Source organism: Piliocolobus tephrosceles, chromosome 2 (genome assembly GCF_002776525.5).
Source record: "Piliocolobus tephrosceles isolate RC106 chromosome 2, ASM277652v3, whole genome shotgun sequence".
Classification (NCBI taxonomy): Eukaryota; Metazoa; Chordata; class Mammalia; order Primates; family Cercopithecidae; genus Piliocolobus; species Piliocolobus tephrosceles.
In genome coordinates, this window is record NC_045435.1 from 40,748,725 (window position 1) to 40,769,039 (window position 20,315).

The 20,315-nt window shown below is 42.3% G+C and overlaps 1 protein-coding gene across 12 annotated transcripts in view; it reads left to right on the forward strand.

Moving 5' to 3' along the window:
- The window catches only part of KALRN (kalirin RhoGEF kinase), a 645,945-nt gene that overhangs the window by 538,407 nt on the left and 87,223 nt on the right, over positions 1–20,315 (forward strand). For 7 of the 12 annotated variants that reach the window (XM_023214951.2, XM_023214959.2, XM_023214965.2 and 4 more), the window contains 2 exons: positions 18,063–18,346; positions 19,477–19,581. In XM_023214951.2, coding sequence (XP_023070719.1) covers positions 18,063–18,346; positions 19,477–19,581 — 389 coding nt within the window. The remainder of the gene's footprint in view (positions 1–18,062; positions 18,347–19,476; positions 19,582–20,315) is intronic. The other 5 variants (XM_023214983.2, XM_023214975.2, XM_031935158.1 and 2 more) reach the window with 1 other exon arrangement.

Here is a 20,315-nt window from a genome sequence, read left to right on the forward strand (position 1 = left end):
ATGCCTCACTGTCTACCAGGGTCCTAGAATTCTATTTCCATTCTTCAGCCTCTGGCCTTTCCAGCTGTCAGCTCCCATACTCAAGACTCAAGAGCAGCCAGCATTCTATGTTGTGATGATCTTTCTGTATTTATTAGTAACATATTGTAAGTAGTTAACAGAGCCAGCCTGGATTTATGCCTCCCCAAAACCTCCAACACCATTTTCAGTGACAATTTCAGATCTATAGAAGAGACTTATAGATTGAGTATAAACCTGGCCCCAGACTAGCTTTCAGAATCCTCACTTTGGAATCTGTGTTTCATGTGAAAACTTCAACTGGATGGATTTTGTGTGCCCACAAAGGCTAAAATCAACTTTAAATAGCATGTTAAAGCATAGCTTATAAAATTTTAACAAAACCTAGTTCTAATCTTTAGTGTAATTACCAGTTTCTTTTTCTAAAATTCTGATTGATTGATTGATTGATTGATTGATTGATTGATTGAGACAGGGTCTCACTCTGTTTCCTAGGCTGGAGTACAGTGGCTCACTCACAGCTCAATGTAGCCTCGACCTCCCATGCTCAATCAATCCCCCCACCTCAGCCTCCCAAGTAGCTGGGACTACAGGCATGCACCACTATACTTGGCTAATTTTTATAGAGACAGGGTTTCGCCATGTTGCCCAGACTGGTCTCAAACTCTTAGACTCAAGGGAGCTGCCCACCTCAGCCTCCTGAAGTGTTGGGATTACAGGCATGAGCCACTGCACCTGGCTTTTTTTGTTTGTTTGTTTTCAGAGACAGGGTGTTGCTGTGTCACCATGTCACCCAGGCTGGAATGTAGTGGCACAATCATGGTTCACTGCAGCCTCAACCTTGTGGGCTTGGGCAATCCTCCCACTCAGCCTCCCAAGTAGCTGGGACTATGGGTGTGCACCACCACACCCAGCTAATTTATTTTTTATTTTGGTAGGGACAGGGTCTCACTATGTTTCCCAGGCTGGTCTTAAACTCCTGGACTCAAGTGATCGTCCCACCTTAGCCTTCCAAAATGTTGAGATTACTGGCATGAGCCACCACACCCAGCCAACCACTTTCATTATACACTGTTCAGTCTGTCTTCAATGAAGTAGAAAATTAACCTCTTCTCATGTTTGTGATTAGGAAATTGTTTCATGAATGGAATTGAGTATTTTACATAGGAATTGTGTTCAAACATTACTTGTAGTTAATTTGTCACATATATGACCAGAGTTAGGCAAGCCAAAATTATATCAGAATTTTAAAACAGCTGGGCTAAGTGAGAATGCACTTTTACCTGGTGGATTAGAACATTGTCTCAGTGACAGACACTAGGGGATCAAAGTTAACATCACTATAGTCTAATCAAATCAATATTATACGCCTTCTGCCCGGGTGCGGTGGCTCAAGCCTGTAATCCCAGCACTTTGGGAGGCCGAGACGGGTGGATCACGAGGTCAGGAGATCGAGACCATCCTGGCTAACATGGTGAAACCCCATCTCTAGTAAAAAAAAAAAATACAAAAAAAACTAGCCAGGTGTGGTGGCGGGCGCCTGTAGTCCCAGCTACTCAGGAGGCTGAGGCAGGAGAATGGCATAAACCTGGGAGGCGGAGCTTGCAGTGAACTGAGATCTGGCCACGGCACTCCAGCCTGGGCAACAGAACGAGACTCCGTCTGATTTGATGCATCATTTTTGGGATATTCTCACCAAAAACACACACCTTAAATGTAATCATAAGGAAATACATGGCAAACAAAATGAGGGACATTCTACAAAATAACTACTCTGTACTTATAAAAGATGTGCAGATCATAAAAGACATGATCTTTCTCTATGAAGGACATTATTGGAATAACTGTCAATATTTGAAAAAAACAGGATATCAATGTTAAATTTCTGATTTTGCCCATTGTCCTATGGTTATATAAGAGAATGTCCTTGTTTTAAGGAACCTACACTGAAGTATTTGGGAATAAAGGGGAATCTTCTCTGTAACTTATTCTCAGTTTGGAAAGAGAAAGATGAAAAAGCTAATGGCAAAATGTTAACATTGGAGGAATCTGAGTAAAGAGTATGTAGGAATTCTTTGTATTGGTTGTGTAACCTTTCTGTAAATCTGAAATTATGTCAAAATGAGAAGTTTTAAAGAACTGGTGCCAATGGGATCATACTCTTGAATCTGGTTGCAGGGTGGGCCAGGCAGTTCGTTTTCCTAGCCACGTGTTTCCTTAGTGTTGAATCTGTGCTCCCGGTAGCAAGGAGGCCAGAGAGGAGAACCACAGGGAGACTTTTGCGTGAAGAGCACAGACTTGGGAAGTGTAGGATGAAACACTGAGCTTGGTCAGGAGGTTTAGACTAAACTCAATCTTGTTCATCTACTGCTTTTTCTTAAGCCAGGTAGTGAAGACCTAGAAGAAAACCCGCTTGGCACAGGTGGTTGGGAGAAGGAGAACCAGATTAAGACTGTAGAGCCTCCTATTACATTAAGTCCAAGAGACCCTAAGCCTTCACACTTTCTTTCCTGTTCCACGCAAAAATACAGTTTACCAAAAAAGGACACTGAAAACAAGCAGTCTTTGACCTCTAGCCACCTGTTACTTCCTCCATATATGCAGTTTCCTCTTCTTGCTTCTTAGGTTTCCTAGGAGAATTTCCATTGCGACATTTTCAGTTAAGTAGCACTTAATTGCAGTCTTAAACTTTCCAGAGTCACCCTGCTTAACTCTTCCCCCCAGCCTCTATAATTAAGCCTGTTGTAGTTACCTTTGGTTAAGGTTACTACTGAAGGGCACATTGTAAGTTGAATCCAGGCCAGGCTTCCCGCTGGCTTCTGGGTATACTTGATGTGATAGTACATAAGCCTAAAATAACTGAGCTAGACTGCTCCTACTTTGGCATTCGTAACAGGTTTTGAGTTTGACTGACTACTCCGCTGTCAGGATACCATCTCCAGGAGTCTCACTCACCCTTTTTCTTCCAGATCGAGGGAATTATAGCCAAGATCAATGAAGCTTGGTAAATGCTCTGTGTTCCCTCTGCGGTCATCATCTACATTAGCATATTAAAGGTTCCTGGAAGTCCTGTAGTAAAGAAACAGTTGGCTTTCTTAACTCATCTTTAATTGACTGGGCAGCACTTAGAACTTCTTAAGGAACTGGCTGGGCGCAGTGGCTCATGCTTGTATTCCCAGCACTTTGGGAGGCCGAGGCAGGCGGATCACAAGGTCAGAAGGTAGAGTCCATCCTGGCTAATATAGTGAAACCCCGTCTCTACTAAAAATACACAAAATTAGCCGGGCCTGGTGGCAGGCGCCTGTAGTCCCGGCTACACAGGAGACTGAGGCAGGAGAAAGGTGTGAACCCGGGAGGCGGAGCTTGCAGTGAGCCGAGATTGCACCACTGCACTCCAGCCTGGGTGACAGAGCGAGACTCCGTCTTTAAAAAAAGGTTATATTACTAAGTTTTGTCCCTAACTTTTCATCACCAGCCATTTAATGACCAAAGGATTTGAGGCCAGTCTGGGCAGCATGGTGAAACCCTGTCTCTATAAAAAATAAAAAATAAAAAATAAAAATATTAGCTGGGCATGCATGGTGGCATGAGTCTGTAGTCTCAGCTACTCAGGAGGCTGAGGTGGGAGGATCACCTGAGCCCAAGAGGTTGAGGCTGCAGTGAACTGTCATTGGGCCACTGCACTCCAGACTGGGTGACAGAGTGAGACCCTGTCTTGTACAAACAAAAAATTTGTGCTGGCAGTACGAAGTTGGAGGAGACTTTTCTCAAGGACTTTCCTTAGGGAGGTGAAATATGTGAACAAGCATTTATCAGTGCCAAACAAATGGCACAAAAAGGTACTCAGAGCAAAAGGAGAACGTGCTGGGCTTACAATGAAGAAGTCCTTGGTAAGCTCCAGAAAAGCAGAAACGCTAAAGGGTGTACAGGCAGTGAGGAATGCAACATAACGCAGTGAACTGAAAAATTAGACTAAAGTGAAGGGTTCTTATAGGACACTGGTCTTCAAACTCTGGTGCGCAGCAGAATTACTTGGGGAGCTTGTTAAAACACAAGATACTAAGCTACCCCAATAGTTCCTGATCCACTAGCTCTGGAGTAGGGCCCAATAATTTTCATTTCCCACAAGTCCCCAGATGATACTGATGTTGCTGGTCTGGGGACCACAGTTTGAAAACTTGGGATTATCAAAAAGTGAAACCCAGAGAACAGGCAAAGTGAGATCAGGCCTGACCGTAGAACTACCATGAAAAGGTAGGCTGACAAATTAGATACTATTGATGAAGTTTTGAATGTGATTTGAACAAAGTGATACAATTGCTCTAGTGGCAGAGATAATCCAATGGATAGGAGAAAAAGACTGGGGGCAGAGAGACCAGTCTGGAGCTGTTATGTAGTTAAAGCAAATAGGTTTAAACTATCTGAGTGACAGTGGGAATGGAAAGAAAGTATCAGTGCAGAAATCTTAGTGAATGAAAAGTCTGCTGGTCAGAGAACAAAACTGGAAGTCAGCCTTGCCCATTCTGTGGGAGAGTCTTCAGTCATATACAGTCATTTGTATAGTGCTATTTTGAGTCTTTGTGATTATTACTAGAGCTGAACTTGTTTATGTTCATACCATCTGAAAAGAAAAGGAGAAAATGTCACTAGGTAAGCTAATAGAGTTAACAATGCTTTACGGAGCTCACTGAGGGCTTGTTTGAAGGCCTAAGACGTACCATGGACTCAGGAGTGGCCCTCATTTATAGGGAAATTAGGCTTACCTGCCAGATATGGAGCTTGGGAGGGCTGCATGCGGAGAGATAAATCCCGGAGAAGGTGCCCTCTCCAGCCTCGGAACTTGGTAGGAGCCTTGTGTCATAATTAGATGACCCTTGTGCATGAGATGTCTTCTGTAGGTGAGTGCAGATTTCAGGCAATCTCAGTTCCTACTTATCCACTAATTCTTGCTGGCCATCACTTGAAAATAGTAAGCATTTCTTGTTTGTTTATTTTAAAATAAATGTGATGGTATATATCTAAGGTATATGACATGATGTTATATGATACTTATAAATAGTTATCTGCTACTTTGTATCCTCTGGCCCACGTCTCCCTGTTTCTTCCCCCTACTTCAGCCCCTGCTAACCAGTGTTTTATTTTCCATCACTGTATATTTGACTTTTTTTTTTTAAGATTCCACATATGAGTGATATCATGCAATAGTTTTCTTTCTGTGTCTAGCTTATTTCAACTTAACATAATGCCCTCCAGGTTCATCCATGTTGTGCAAGTGGCAGGATTGCCTTCTTTTTAAAGGCTGGATAATATTTCATTGTATGTGTATATAAATATATACATCAGTTTCATTATTCCTTGGTTTGTTGGCAGACACTTAGATGGTTGCTGTATCTTGGTTACTGTGAATAATGTTGCAATGAACATAAGGGTTCAGATATCTCTATGAGGTAGTAATTTCATTTCCTTTGGATATGTACTCAGAAGAGGGATCACTGGGTCATATGATAATTCTTTTTTTTTTTTTTTTTCTTTTTTTTTTTTTTTTTTTTTTTTTTTTTTTTTTTTTTTTGAGATAGGGTTTTACTCTCGTCGCCCAGGCTGGAGTGCAATGGTGTGATCTTGACTCACTGCAACCCTACCTCCCAGGCTCAAGCAATTCTCCTGCCTCAGCCTCCTGAGTAGCTGATACTACAGGTGCATGCCATCACACCCAGCTAATTTTTGTATTCTTTGTAGAGACGGTCTCACCATGTTGTCCAGGCTGGTCTTGAACTCCTGAGATCAAATGATTTGCCTGCCTTGGGCTCCCAAAGTGCCAGGATTACAGGCTTGAGCCACTGTGCCTGGACTGATTATTCTATTTTTAATTTCTTTAGGAACCTCCATACTGTTTCCATAATAGCTGGATCAATCTACACTTCCAGCAGCAATGTCCTAGGGTTCCCTTTTCTCTGTACTCTCACCAGCATTTGTTATCTCTTGGTTTTTGATAATAGCCATTCTAACAGGTATGAGATGATATCTCATAGTGAAACTGTTTTGTTTTACAATGAAAGGTCTGTATTTTATACTAATATTATATGCCCTTTCTTCAGTCTGAATTTGTAAAGTTTCACCGTATTCTTTCAGTGGCTATGGTTTTTGTTTTTGGTTTTGTTTTTGAGACAGAGGTCTCACACTATTGCCCAGGCTAGAGTGCAGTGGTGCAATCACAGCTCACTGCAGCCTTGACTTCCTGGGCTCAAGCGACTCTGCTGCCTCATCCTTCTCAGTAGCTGGGACGACAGGAACGTACCACCACACCAGGCTAATTTTTTTTTTTTTTTTAGTAGAGATGAGGTCTCGCTATGTTGCTCAGCTGGTCTCAAACTCCTGATCTCAATTGATCTTCCCGCCTTAGCCTTCTAAAGTGCTGGGATTATAGGCATGAGCCACCACTCCCGGCCTTGGTGGTTATGTTTTGAACTTTTCAGAAGTCTTTTGGGAAAGTTTTCTACTCCATAGCTTAGAAGAAATGTGTGTTCCCTCTCCAGAAACTGCAGCAAAGTCTAGCAAAAGTAAATGGGTGTGTAGGTTGAATTAATATCTAGAATATTTTCTCTTAGGAGAGCAGCAGATCTGCTTTCACTGACTTTTACTTGATCCCACATATCAAGCTTCAGAATCCACCACTGGTGGAATATAAAGAGAATTTTCTCACTGTTAACTTCCAGAGGCAGCTAGATGGGGCAGTGAGTCCAGTGAGTCAGCACCACAGTCTATCAGAGCAGCAGCCTTGTGTTTTCAGGACATGCTTATCTAGGGGCAGAGGGTGGAGTTCATTGCCCTTTGAGGGCTTTCCTCCCTCTGTCTCTGACTCAGAGGATTACACAGGAAAACCTGAGGTCGAGGAGACCTTGAGGACAGTCAATTGGGAACTTTCATTTTATCCTCTGATTCCAATGCCATTCCAACAGGAGCCAAAGCGTGGGGCTGGGGTGCTGGGGAGGACAATACTGAAGGAGCCTGCAGTAGTTGAAGGAGATCTGCACTGAATTAGAACAAAATTTAGGAGACTTCTAATTTGAAGCCAGAGGTGCTGACTTTTCCATCTGTGGAGATTGCCTGTTGGAGATATTCCTATTGAGAGTCAGTGTCCCAATGGGCTCTGAAGATGAGAAAGATCCCTGCCCTATGTGGATGCCACTGGATCTGGAATCATTTCTGTGGCTCAGATTTCTGTACACATTCTGCCAGGACAGGAGCAGCCATATTGGGAAAAGAAGGGGGACAATAACTAGAAATGAACTAAGATGTGGCCCTTGCTTTTGTACTTTTAATTTAATGGGAAAAAATAGATATAGATGTTCTAAATGCATAAGGATTCAGTTGTACAAAATTTATAAAAACACAAAGTTAAGTCTGACTAAAGTGGTGAGGTAAAGGATGTTGAGTTAGTAAAGGATGCACTGGAAAAGCGGTGGCATAGTAAGTGGGAGGCAGGGGTTTGCACTATGCATTTGAGACTTGGGAATGACTAAGAGATGGAAGATGGAATATTCTGAGCCAAGATGCATCTGCCACTTTTAGCCTAAGTTGTGGTAAGAGTAATTGCAAGGGCAACAAGTTTCCTAGTGTCAAGGAATAGTATTTCTAGCACCGCCCCCCCGAAACCCGCATTTCCTATTGCTGTCACCATAGCAGCTATCTTCATTCTCCAGCGCTAAGTGGCCCAGGCACCAAGTTGGCTAACCAGATGGTTTGCTGAGAAGCCAGCCATGCCAGGACCTGACCGTACATAGCTTTAGGACCTCAGCTGAATATGCAACCAGGAGCTTATATTCTGCTAAATTTTGCTAGAGTATTATTATATACCATGCAGGACATATTATTTAATAATACTTACTGCAGGCCTTGTGCTGTCAATGCTTACAAACATAGATTTATCCATTGGCTACCCAGGAAATTTTTACCCTTGGCCCTCCCATCATGTGCCCTTCTCTAGATAGTCAATTTCCAATGTGAACAAAAATGTATATATGATATTTCTATAATGTTTATATTAGCAAATTATTTCTGTAAAGCAAAGAAAATAGTAATGTTTGGGTATATAATATCTTCAAACAGATGTATTTAAGTACATTGGCCTTATACAACTCAAGCCATATGAAAGCAATATGAATGAGTTTGCAGTTATTCCCATGCCATTGGAGCTAAAGCAAGACAAAAGAACAGAAGGTCAAAGGACCCCTCTGTAAATCATTAGTGGATATTAGAAATCTTTGTGGTTTCTTCTGATTTCAGCCTTTGGAGTCAAAGTTTCTAATTCAGTATTATGAACATCAGGTGGACATTTATAGACCTATTGACCATCTAGATCAAGCACGTATGGTATATATGGAGCAACTGGGCCCCATGTCTTTTAACAATCACATGATACATTATATAGAAGACATGCCTTTGGGGTGTGCTTGAATACCATCACTGAACTCCAGAAGAATGGATTGAAACAGAGTTTTTCATTTTTGAGTTGTGCTACTTAAGCGAGTGTAGAAAACAGTGAGCCAGCCTCATGAGTAATATATTTAGGATGCCCACAATCCGCAGAAGCCTTGGATGCCACCTGCAGATATGCTTGTTCTCTAGGGTCCCAGCCTTCCCCTTGCAAAGACAGTTACTGGTCTTTGGGGACACTAAACTCCTAACACTATTAGAACTATCTTCTTTTTCTGTCTGGGAAGCATAGTCCTTCTCTACTTCCAAATCGTCTTGGGGTCAGTAGAAATAAGGCTAAGTCAGTATTTTGTGATTAGAAAGGTACTGGGTGACAGTCCCATGGATGTAGCCATAAAGCATTTGCCAGAGCCTATGTTTGCACTCTTTGATGACTTGTGTACAGTGTGTTCTGATTTCAGAATAGTTTGGCAAATTTTACACTAAACCAGAAAGGGGAGAAGCATTTTTTTTTAGGTGTAACATTGAAGTAAGTATGAGTTGAAACTTTAAAACAAGAAATTAAATTTCTAAATGAGTTATATCAGATATAATACATTTCTGGTATATTCAGTTCCTACCAATGTCTATACAGGTTTCTTTCTTTTCTCTTTTTCTTTCTTTGTCTCTCTCTTCTCTTTTTTTCTCTCTCTCTTTCTTTCTTTTTTGTCTCTTTCTTTCTTTCGTTTGCTTTGCTTTGCTTTTTTCTTTCATCCTGCTATGTTGCCCAGGCTGATCTCAAACTCCTGGGCTCGAGCAATCCTCCTGCCTCGGCTTCCCAAAGTGCTGGGATTACAGGTGTGAGTCAGTGCACCTGGCCTATGCATGTATCTTCTGTTTGGCTACTAATTCTATTTGTCAGAGTTCTCTAGAGAGACAGAACTAATAGGAGACATATTTTATACACACACACACACACACACACACACACACACACACAAAGGGGAGTTTATTATTAACTCACATGTCCCACAATAGGTCATCTGCAAACTGAGGAGCAAGGAGAGCCAGTCCAAGTCCCCAGACTGAAGAACGTGGAGTCCAATATTTGAGGATAGGAAACATCCAGCACTGGAGAAAGATGTAAGCTGGGAGGCTAGGCCCGTCTAGTCTTTTCACGGTTTATCTGCCTGCTTTATATTCTAGCTGCTCTGGCAGCTGATTAGATGGTGCCTACCTGGACTAAGGGTGGGTCTGCCTTCCCCAGCCCAGTGACTCAAATGTTAATTTCCTTTGGCAACACCCTCACAGGCACACCCAGGATCAGTGCTTTGCATCCTTCAATCCAATCAGGTTGACACTCAGTACTAATCATCACACTAATGAAAGGCTACCTAAGTAGAAGGACAATGTTTGACACAGACAATGGACTGGTTAGGATATGTTCAATGTACAAGCGCTCCCAGGCTTTATTCTGGTATTCACTTTCAGTTGAAGCAGGTAGCACTTATGTGTGTGGCATGGAAACATGCTAAAACAGTCCCCATCTATCTGTGGTTTCACTTTCTGCGGTTTCAGTTACCCACAGTTAACTGAGGTCTGAAAATATTAAATGGAAAATTTCAGAAATAAACAGTTCGTGAGTTTTAAATTGTGCACTGTTCTGAGTAGTGTGATGAAATCTCACACCATCCTACTCCGTCCTGCCCAGGATGTGAATCTGAATCATTCCTTCGTCCAGCATCTCCATGCTGTATGTGCTACCTGCCCATTAGTCACTTAGTAGCTGCCTCAGTTATTGGATCAATTGTCATGGTATTGCAGTGCTTATGTTCAAGTTACCTGTATTTTACTAAATGATGGCTCCCAAAGTGCGGGAGTAACTGGCATATTGTTATAGTTGTCCAACTTCGTTATTAGTTGTTGTTGTTAATCTCTTGAGGCCTAATTTATAAATTAAACTTTATCATAGGTATAGAAAAAAACATATATAGGGTTTGACACCATCTGTAGTTTCAGGCATCCACTGGGGATCTTGGACTGTATCCCTCATGGATAAGGGGGAGATTACTGTACTGTGATGAAAATGCCTGATATCATGGAGTTGTTGCCCCAAGGCTTAGGCTAATAACATCGACGTGCTTATTCTAACCCCAAGATGGTATCTGAGACAATAATCTCAACAGTTGTTCAATTACCTCCTCATAGGGTCCTTCAGAGGCTCCCATTCTGAGAGATACCCCTGTAGATAGAAGGAGGCAGGTGTCATCTTCAGGGAATAACCTGTGCTGCTTAAACTTCCAAATGGTGAGGGAGGGGGGAAATTGCCTGATAGCCAAAGGATGAGGCTACCTTATTCTAGGAAGAGACTTCAGGCATTGGTCTTAGGAGTGGTTAAAGAGCTATCATTACTTACTGGAGATAGGGATAATCTATCACTGGGTGGCAACTGGTAGTATTAGGTTTTTCATTGCTTTCGTGAGACATAGAACTTTGAAGCTAAAACTTTTGATGCTTAACATATCAAGACTAGCCTGTGGAAGAACACACAGATGGAATGAATGAATGAATACACAGAAAAAAGTCGATCATGGCATTAGGGGAGGTTTTTATGGTTTTATTAATTTTTATTAAACAAATGCTTAAATGGTGCTTCTCTGGGTCTAGACATTGTTCTAAACACTTTACAAATATTAACTTCTTAATCCTAGGAGCAACCTTATGAGATAGGTTCTGATATTCCCTACTGATGAGGAAACCAAAATACAGAGATGCAGAAACCAAGGTAACCTGCCCAGAGTCATAACAGCTGCTCAGTGGTGGAGCCAGGCAGTTCCACCTGGAGATTTATGCTTTAGAGTAAAAGCAGTGCTGTTCAGTGTGTGACCTACAGACAGCCAAGGTCTTTGAACTAACCAATCGACAGTGAGATGAGCACAGAAAGTAAGAGTGTTTTGACAGTTCCACAACATCCAAGAGTGTGATATATTTCATAAAAGTATTGGTCTGGCCAGGTATGATGGCTCATGCCTGTAATCCTAGCGCTTTGGAGGCTGAGGTGGGAGGATCCCTTGAGCTCAGGAGTTCGAAACCAGCCTGAGCAACATAGTGAGACCCCATCTCTATCTTCTTTAAAAAAAAAAAAAATAATGGTCCAAAATAGATTGGAAACAAGTAAAATTGGTTCTTTACCACAGACAGTTTGGGAAGCACTGGCCTAGAAGAATTCTCACACTCATGCAAACATATTTGTACAATTATATATCTATTTATCTCTATCTGTATCTCCATATGCCCAAATGTTCATCATTAGGAAAAGATGTTACAAAATTATGATATAGCCTATGAAAGAATATTATTCAACAATTAACATGAGGCTGGGCATGGTGGCTCACACCTGTAATCCCAGCACTTTGGGAGGCTGAGGTGGCCAGATCACCTGAGGTCAGGAGTTCGAGACCAACCTGGCCAGCATGGTGAAACCCCATCTCTACTAAAAATACAAAAATTAGCAGGGTGTGGTGGCGTGTGCCTATAATCCCAGCTACACCGGAGGTTGAGGCAGGAGAATCACTTGAACTTAGGAGGCAGAGGTTGCACTGAGCTGAGATTGCACCACTGCACTCCAGCTTGGGCAACAGAGTAAGACTCTGTTTCAAAAAAAAAATAATAACAACATGACTGAGCTAGATCTACATATATGAACATGAATAAATCTCAAATAATTTTGAATAAATGAAGTTGCAAAGTGATACCTACATTATGATAATTATATAAAATATAAAACACAAAATAATACTATATTCACATAAAAGTAAATGTTTAACAACATGGATAAGAAAGATGCACACCAGCTTCAGAAGAGAATTTAACTCTGATGAGGGCAAGTAGAGAGTAGGATTGCAACTGGGCAACATAAAAGGCTTCAACTATATCTATAATCTTTTATTTTTAAAAAACCTAAAGTAAATGTGGAAAAATGTTTACACTATATCTAAGTGATGGGTGCATACATGTCAATTTTTTCTACATTTTTCTATATTTTAAAACTATTTCATGATATAATTAGCTTCAGAAAATATTTTTTTTAATTCAGAACATTAGGGGCTCTTTGTTATTTGCAGTGTCCAGGGATTCATTTGTCTTCCCATTTACTTAATGCCAGTCATTGGTCTCTGGGAAGTTTCTAAGGCCTCTTTGCTAAAGAGGAAGCGTTGGTTCAGAGCCCTAGAATAGGCCTAGGGATGCCTAGATGCTGGTACTAGTTTTGTTACTGGTTTGTTACAATCGCTTTTCCACATATAAACCTTTAAACAACTTGATGCTCCTTTCTATAATAACAGTAAAGATGAAAGGAACACATGGAGTGAACATGGATGTAGAGATAAGATTAAATATATGTGTGGTGGAGTCAGATCTAGGTTTAAGTCTTGCCTTTACCTGTCACTATGAGCCTCAGTTTCCTAAAACAGTCTCATTTTCTGTTTCCTAAGGTGAGAATCCTAATAAATAATACCTGCCTGGACTTGGGATGATTTGATGAGAGAACAATATTATTGTTGTAGATGTTCCAAATCTGTCACTTAACTGTTTTATCTAGAAAGATAGTAAAATAACTTCTCCCACAGCTAATGGCAGCCATTTTCCAAAAAAGATGGGATGAGCATAACATGCCAATCCCTCTGAAGAAGCCATTAACTAAGTAGATGTTTCTAATCTAAATGATGCCACATTCCTTTATAACCAGGCATTTAAAGTGTCTTGGAAATGGTCTTGTCCCAAGTCAGAACATCAGCTAGTTGATGAATTACATTGCTTCCAGCTCTGAGATTCCCATTACTTGGGCCATGGTTCCATAGCTCCAGTTGTTTGAGTGGAACAAACTTGAAACAACAAAATTGAGATTACTCTTGGTTTTTAATTTGTACTTTATACTCTTGCCATTAATTTTCACAGAAAGCAAAAAAAAGCAGAAGTAAATGACAATAGGGACAGAGGAATGGTCATTCAAAATGTGCATTTGGGAATCTCAAAACCAGGTCATGGTGTGCCATGGAACAGAAATCTTAGACAGTCCATCTGTCTTGCCTGGTAACACAAGGCACAGTAATGTGGCCAGGCCTCTAGTTGTGCTGACATGACGTGCTGATGATAAGTCTTGAAGGCTTAGATTCAGTAGAGCCACATAGAATCACAGGGGTCTAGTGAATGAAAAGCTTCTGCAAGCTTATCAGCAGAAAGATAGCAGAGAGGTTCTGCTTCTATTACCAGTGTTCTGAAGATGTTTATCACCCAACCTTCTGAGAACAGTAGTTTGACCCACACCAAACACTTCAGAAACAATGTCAACACACCCAAGACCACAGCCAGCAAGGAATTTTCTGAGATAAGATTACAACCTTTTCCTTAAAGGGATGCCAACCAAGTTAATCGATCTCCTAATATTCCCTGAGTATAGCAACCCTATGAGTTACCCTTCATACCAGAGAATTTTAGAAGCTCAATTTTTATGCTTCCAAATACAAGTACTCTGCCGCTGTTTTCCAAATTATTCACAAAACTCTAGCAATATCTAAAAAAGTTCCAGCAGGGTCAAGGCTCAGAAAGCCTGAGATTGGTGCCCATGAGACCAGCCAGTTGTAGCCACTGGAGACAGCTGTCTATTGGCAAAAACATCCATTCACCTTTCCTTCCTTCCTTCCTTCCTTCCTTCCTTCCTTCCTTCCTTCCTTCCTTCCTTCCTTCCTTCCTTCCTTCCCTCCCTCCCTCCCACCCTCTTTCCTTCCTTCGTTGCTTCCTTCCTTCGTTGCTTCCTTCCTTCCTTCGTTGCTTCCTTCCTTCCTTCCTTCCTTCCTTCCTTCTTCTCTCTTCTGTCTTCTCTCTTCTCTCTTTTCTCTTTTCTTCTTTCTCTTGCTCTATTGCCCAAAGTGCAGTGGCGTGATCTCAGCTAGGCTCAAACTGTTCTCATGCCTCAGCCTCCCAAGTGGCTGGGATTTTAGTCATGTGCCACCATGCCTGGCTAATTTTTTTTTTTTTTTTATAGAGCCGGAGTCTTGCCATTTTGGCCAGGCTGGTCCTAAACTTCTGGCCTCAAGTGATCTGCCCACCTCTGCCTCCCAAAGTTCTGGGATTACATGCATGAGCCACCAAGCCCGGCCATGTCCTTTCACCCTGTTTCAGGATTTTATTTCTTCTCTGTTGGCTACATGTAGGCCAGAGGGCCTCCCAGGTAGATTAGACCTCTAGTCTAGGTGTAGGGCAAAGTCATTATAGGAAAAGGTGACTCAGTCTTTGAGTAGATATGAAAAGCCACTCTAATAATTTGTTTAAATACCTAGTCCTGTGTTTGACTTAAGTATCAGTATGCAAACTGGCACTGTCAGGGGGCCTATGTGCGGGCGAGGTAGAGCTGGTCAGGTATTCTCCCAAGACCATGGTGATGATGAGAAGCAGCAGCATTCACAGAGACAACTCACCTTTGATTTGTTCAGATGCTAATGGTATCACTTCTTGCTTTGAAGTGTCTCACGTTCATTTCTTTGTATTCCCTGCGCACAGCCCTAGTGTGGCTTTCTGGGTTCTAATTCCTCCTTCCCAGGGCTGTGCTGTATATAGTTGCCAAGATTAATTAAAAACAAAGCAACAACAACAAAAACCCTTTTTATGTCATTTCCCAGTAGTCTCATAATAAAGTTTATACTCCTCTGGTTTATTATTGAATGTCCTCACAAATTTTTCTATCCAGGTTCTCTTTCTCCACTAATCTTTATTTCACCCAAAGGATCTATTACTGGCTGGTAACCTATTTTTCATTTTTCCTGCCTCTGTGCTTTTGTTCCTGCTGTTTCTCCCTTTTGGAATTCCTTCACCCTTCTATTCAGATACAGCTCTTCCATTAAATCTTTTCAGATCAATCCCACCTACACTGATCTGACCCTCTGAACTCTGCTTACTTGTCAGCTAAAGTCCATGCCAGCCCTCTGGCAATTAATCACATACAGCCTTGTGAATGTATCTTTATTTTGCGTGCTCAATCTTGCTTTTTCATTTTCTGTCTCTCTCTCTCTCTCTGCTTCTCTCTACCATTGTGTATGGATGTCTATGTACAGCTGGATAAGAGGTCTATGAAAATAAAAACCTGTCTTATATATCTTTAGAATAGATGAGCTAATCGGTGCTCCATGACATAATTGTTACTTAGAAGTTCTCACTGAGGATCTTGATTTGCATGCCGATGCTCCTGTGCAACTTTCGAATGTCTGGGGATCCCGGCTTTCTCAATACTAGCAGAAACAAGAACAGCATGCCCAAGCACTGAGAGCTAGGAAGACATCTGAAGTGGACTTAAAGGGCTTTCTTTTGAATAACTCAAAACTGTTCTCTAAAGCCAAGGTAGGTAGATTCTAATACTGATCTCCTCCGAGTTTAGTGAGTATTCAGAAATCAAGGATTTAGGGAAAATTAAATAAAGTTTGCTCAATGTGCTTTTCCTGCATGCCCACATCTGCCACATGCCTGTTCTCGCCCCTCTATTCTTCCATGGCAGTGAGGCTTTCCCTGGACTTGCTCTTCCTCCAACCTCATCCCTAACCCCATATTCAGAGGGAGCCTAGAGAACTGGGCGGGAGTAGACATGAAAGGCCCAGTAGTGTTTGTTTGTTTGTTTGTTTGTTTGTTTGTTTTGAGATGGAGTCTCCCTCTGTCACCCAGGCTAGAGTGCAGTGGTGCGATCTTGGCTCACTGCAACCTCTGCCTCCTGGGTTCAAGTGATTCTCCTGCCTCAGCCTCCCGGGTAGTTGGGATTACAGGCATGTGCCACCACACCCGGCTCCAGTAGTGTAGTTTAGTGCTCAAGTCTGGCTGTCTGGAGTTCAGATTTCACCTTGCCCCTATAAGCTGTATGTCCTTAAGCAAGTTAACTCTTTAAGTCTGCAGTTTCTTCTTCTGTAAAATGAGGACAATAACAGAATCTACTTCATAGAGTTATGCGGAGAATGAAATGGTAGTCCACATAAAATGTTCAGGCTATTGCAAGCATATTATATGATTGAAAATAGTCAATATATGGCATACGGCTTACAAACAATATGCTGAGATTTAAAAAACAAAACCAGACAAACTCTTGTTCTCCAATCACTATGCCTTTAAAACAGTACAGGAATTCTCTATACTCTGTCTTGTTTCTTACACCCATGCTCTTGCATCCTCGCTAATTAGGCCATGGCCCCCTCCATTCCACTACAGCTGTTTTTTTCAAAGTCACCGATGATCTCCATGTTGCTCAGTTTTAAGACTTAATTCTTAGGTCATCTGTCCTGACCTTTCAAGCAGAATTGGACACAGCTAATTTCTCCCTTTGTAAGACATTTTCCACATGCAGCTTCCAGAACACCTCACCCTCCTGGTTTTACTCCTACCTCACTGGCTACTTTCTTGTCCTCTCATCTTCCTGCTTCTGGCTTAGTCCTTGGACTTTGTCATTATCCATATACACGCTCCTCACTGATCTCACCCAGCTTCATGGCTTCCAACCCCATCTCTCCTCTGACAATTCCGCAATTATCTCCAGCTCACTAGCACTTCTTGAGCTCCAGACTTGATGGCAAGCTGCTGTTCAATTTCTCCACTCAGGTATCTAATGGGCATCTCAAAGATGTCTAAAACTAAACTCCTATATTCCCTCCCCCAATCCTGTTCCTCCTGTATTCTTCCACATCTCAGGAACCCTGTCCTAACCTCAGACCCAAAACCTGAGTTACCTTTGACTCTTTTTTCATATCTCATGCACAGTCTGTCAGCAAATCATATTGGCCCTTCCAGCAAAACATCTCCAGAATCTGATCACTTCTAACAACCACTAGGACCACCCTACTTCTAAACCACCAACGTCCGTCACCTGGAATAGTGCAGTAGCCTCCCAACCAGTATCCCTATTTCCACTTGCCCTCAATATAGAAACCAGAATGACCTTTAAAAATATAAGCCATATTTATCACTCTGGCTCAGAGTCTTCCAGTGGGTTTTCACTCCAGGTAAAAGCCAGAGGCGTAACACTGGCCCACCACATGCTTGTTGACCCAGCTCCTGGCAGCTTTTCTGACTTCCTTTCTTACTGATCACCCCTGGCTTACTCCACCAAGGCCACCCCAGGCCTTGCCTTGGGCCCTTTGTGTTTGCTCTTCTGTCCAGAAGGCCCTTCGCCAGATGGCGTCACCACCACTAGGCCTTGGCTCACATGTCATGTCATGAGACTGTCCCTGACCAACTGTTCAAGCTGTACCCTCTTTTCCAACCCCAGCACTCCCTAATCCCTTTCCCTACTTTTTGTTTTGGTGTAGTACTTCTCACCACCTGTCATACTTTTCATTTTGCTTATTTTATTGTTATAGTCTATTATATGTGTTTCCCGCCAGAATGTAAACTCCACGAAGGCAGGAGTCTCTGTCTTCTGCCCACTCCTGTATGGAATGGTGCTTCATACATTAAAAATTGAGTGAGTCAAACATTTTCTTGCTGTTCTTGAGAGGGTTCTCTGGACTGGGGTCTACAGCTGGCCTGGATATTCTGCTTTGTACCCTTTGCGGCCTGCCTTCACTGCCTCTGACATGGCTGTGTCTGTCCCTTTTCCTCAGATGCATACTCTCATTCCTCAAGTGAGAATGGAGGCAAGTCCGAGTCCGTGGCCAACCTGCAGGCCCAGCCCTCCCTGAACTCCATCCACAGTTCCCCAGGTCCCAAGCGCTCCACCAACACCCTTAAGAAGTGGCTGACGAGTCCTGTGCGTCGGCTTAACAGCGGGAAAGCAGATGGAAACATCAAAAAGCAGAAGAAAGTTCGGGATGGTCGGAAGAGCTTCGACCTGGGATCTCCCAAGCCTGGGGATGAGACAACCCCTCAGGGTGACAGCGCTGATGAGGTACTTACATGGGGCCCCAGAGTTGTCCATCAAGAGGGCCTTCTGACATGTCTCCTTCCTCAAGTTTTGTCAACTAGGCCATTCAAATCTCCACTAGTGTGTTATCTTGAGCCTAAGTGATTTGGATTCATTTTATTCTTAAGACATTGGCCAGTTTGATTTGTGGTTGATTCAGAAACTGACTAGCACCTAAGACATCCAGCAGACAGAAACCATTTGCCAGATTTGGAGATAGGACCTGGGCCTGAGGGGAGTCATTTGGTCATTAGTTCCCTACCTCTACTAAGGACTACATTAAAACCAGCTAGACCTGTTTATATTTAGAATAAAAGAATGAAGATTGTTTCACTTTGGAAACAGGACTGTGCTAGAAGATTATAGCTGTTTTCAAGTCTCTTGAGTAGTGCCACACATCAAAAAGAATACACCTTTCAGAGTTACTCCAGATGAACAGATGAAGATTACAATAGGCAGGGTCTCAGCTCAAAGAAAAACTTTAATCAGAAAGTCAGCCAATGATTAAATGGGCCTTCATGAAAACTAATGAATACCCGTACTGGAAGGTTTGAGAGACTGTAGCCAAAGTTAGGCTGGACGAAGCTGAGATTCTGTAACCAAAAGACACTGGATATGTTTTGGTTGGGGAAATGAGATACCTGTTTTATTTGGCACACAATCCTGCTCTAATCACTGATGTTGCTAAGAACTTCTTTGTGATGTGTAACCGGACTCCCTCTTGTTGTGATTTTATGCTACCTGCCATTTCTCCCTCTGGAAATGGCAGCTGAGCCTGGTGGCATTTGGGCTATGGTTTCATAGCTCTACAAAAATGTAAAAGTTAGGCTCTCTCTGACTACTTCCAGCTTTTTCTTTTCTTGCTAATCAATAAGATAGATAGTTGCTGGTTTTGCTTCTTTTTGGGGTTGTGTGTGTGTTCCCCATTGGTGCTCACTCTCGTTTGAAATAAGCAGGTGTATCCATGTTTCAAAAGAGGAAATTGTGACTGAACAGTTAGGAATGAGTTGAGAGACGAACTCTCCTCCTATGTATTATTTTTGTTAATGTCAAGTCCAGAACCACTGGCATGTTTAGCTTGTGACACAGTAACTAATGCTGCTCTTTTGTTCTAGAAGAGCAAGAAAGGTTGGGGTGAAGATGAGCCGGATGAAGAGTCACATACACCCCTCCCACCACCTATGAAGATTTTTGACAACGACCCTACACAGGATGAAATGGTAGAACTTCTTTCCTTTCTCACTTAAAAGAGCAATGTGCAGGGGGTGATTTTGTTTTTTGTGTGTGATGGGGGTAGTCGTACTCTTTCTCCCATGTTATCTCGTCCTCCGCATGAATCCATGCTGATGTCAATTGTGTCTCTATTTGGTAGGTGTCCCTTCCCCAACCCTGGAGGTCCATCTTCATTCTAGGCAGTGGAGGGGGTGTGTGCAGAATTCTCAAAGTGGGAATCTGCCTGGTGTCTTGTCCTGTTGATAAAGGGTAATGGTTCTGTCTTTGGAAGCAGTGCATCCTAAAAGGAGCAATTCCAGGTAGTTCCAGTCCACAACCATTTTGTCATACCTGACTGTACAACCTACATGTTAGTTGTTTTCCCTATACTTAACTCTAAACTCTAACTAATGGTAGCTACCAGTCAAGCCCAGTGTTGGTCAAATTTTGCAATGACAGTATGAGGAATGGAGATGCTGCTAAGGGGAAGTTATTGTCAAAGGTGGACAAACCTCATATGCGAAATTGCCTGTCTTTGCTTTGCAAGATTCCCTGGCCCACTGGCATGCAGAGGCTCACTGGTATTTTATCGATGCTCCCTGTGTCTCCAGTCACCCGGTGATCATCCCAATTGTTCTGGAGCAGAAGCGTGGGTTAGATGTACTTCCAGGTACTGACCCGAGGCTTGGGGCAGCTTTGTGTTCTCCCTCACTTGCCACTCAGTCTCCTTGCAGCCCTGCGT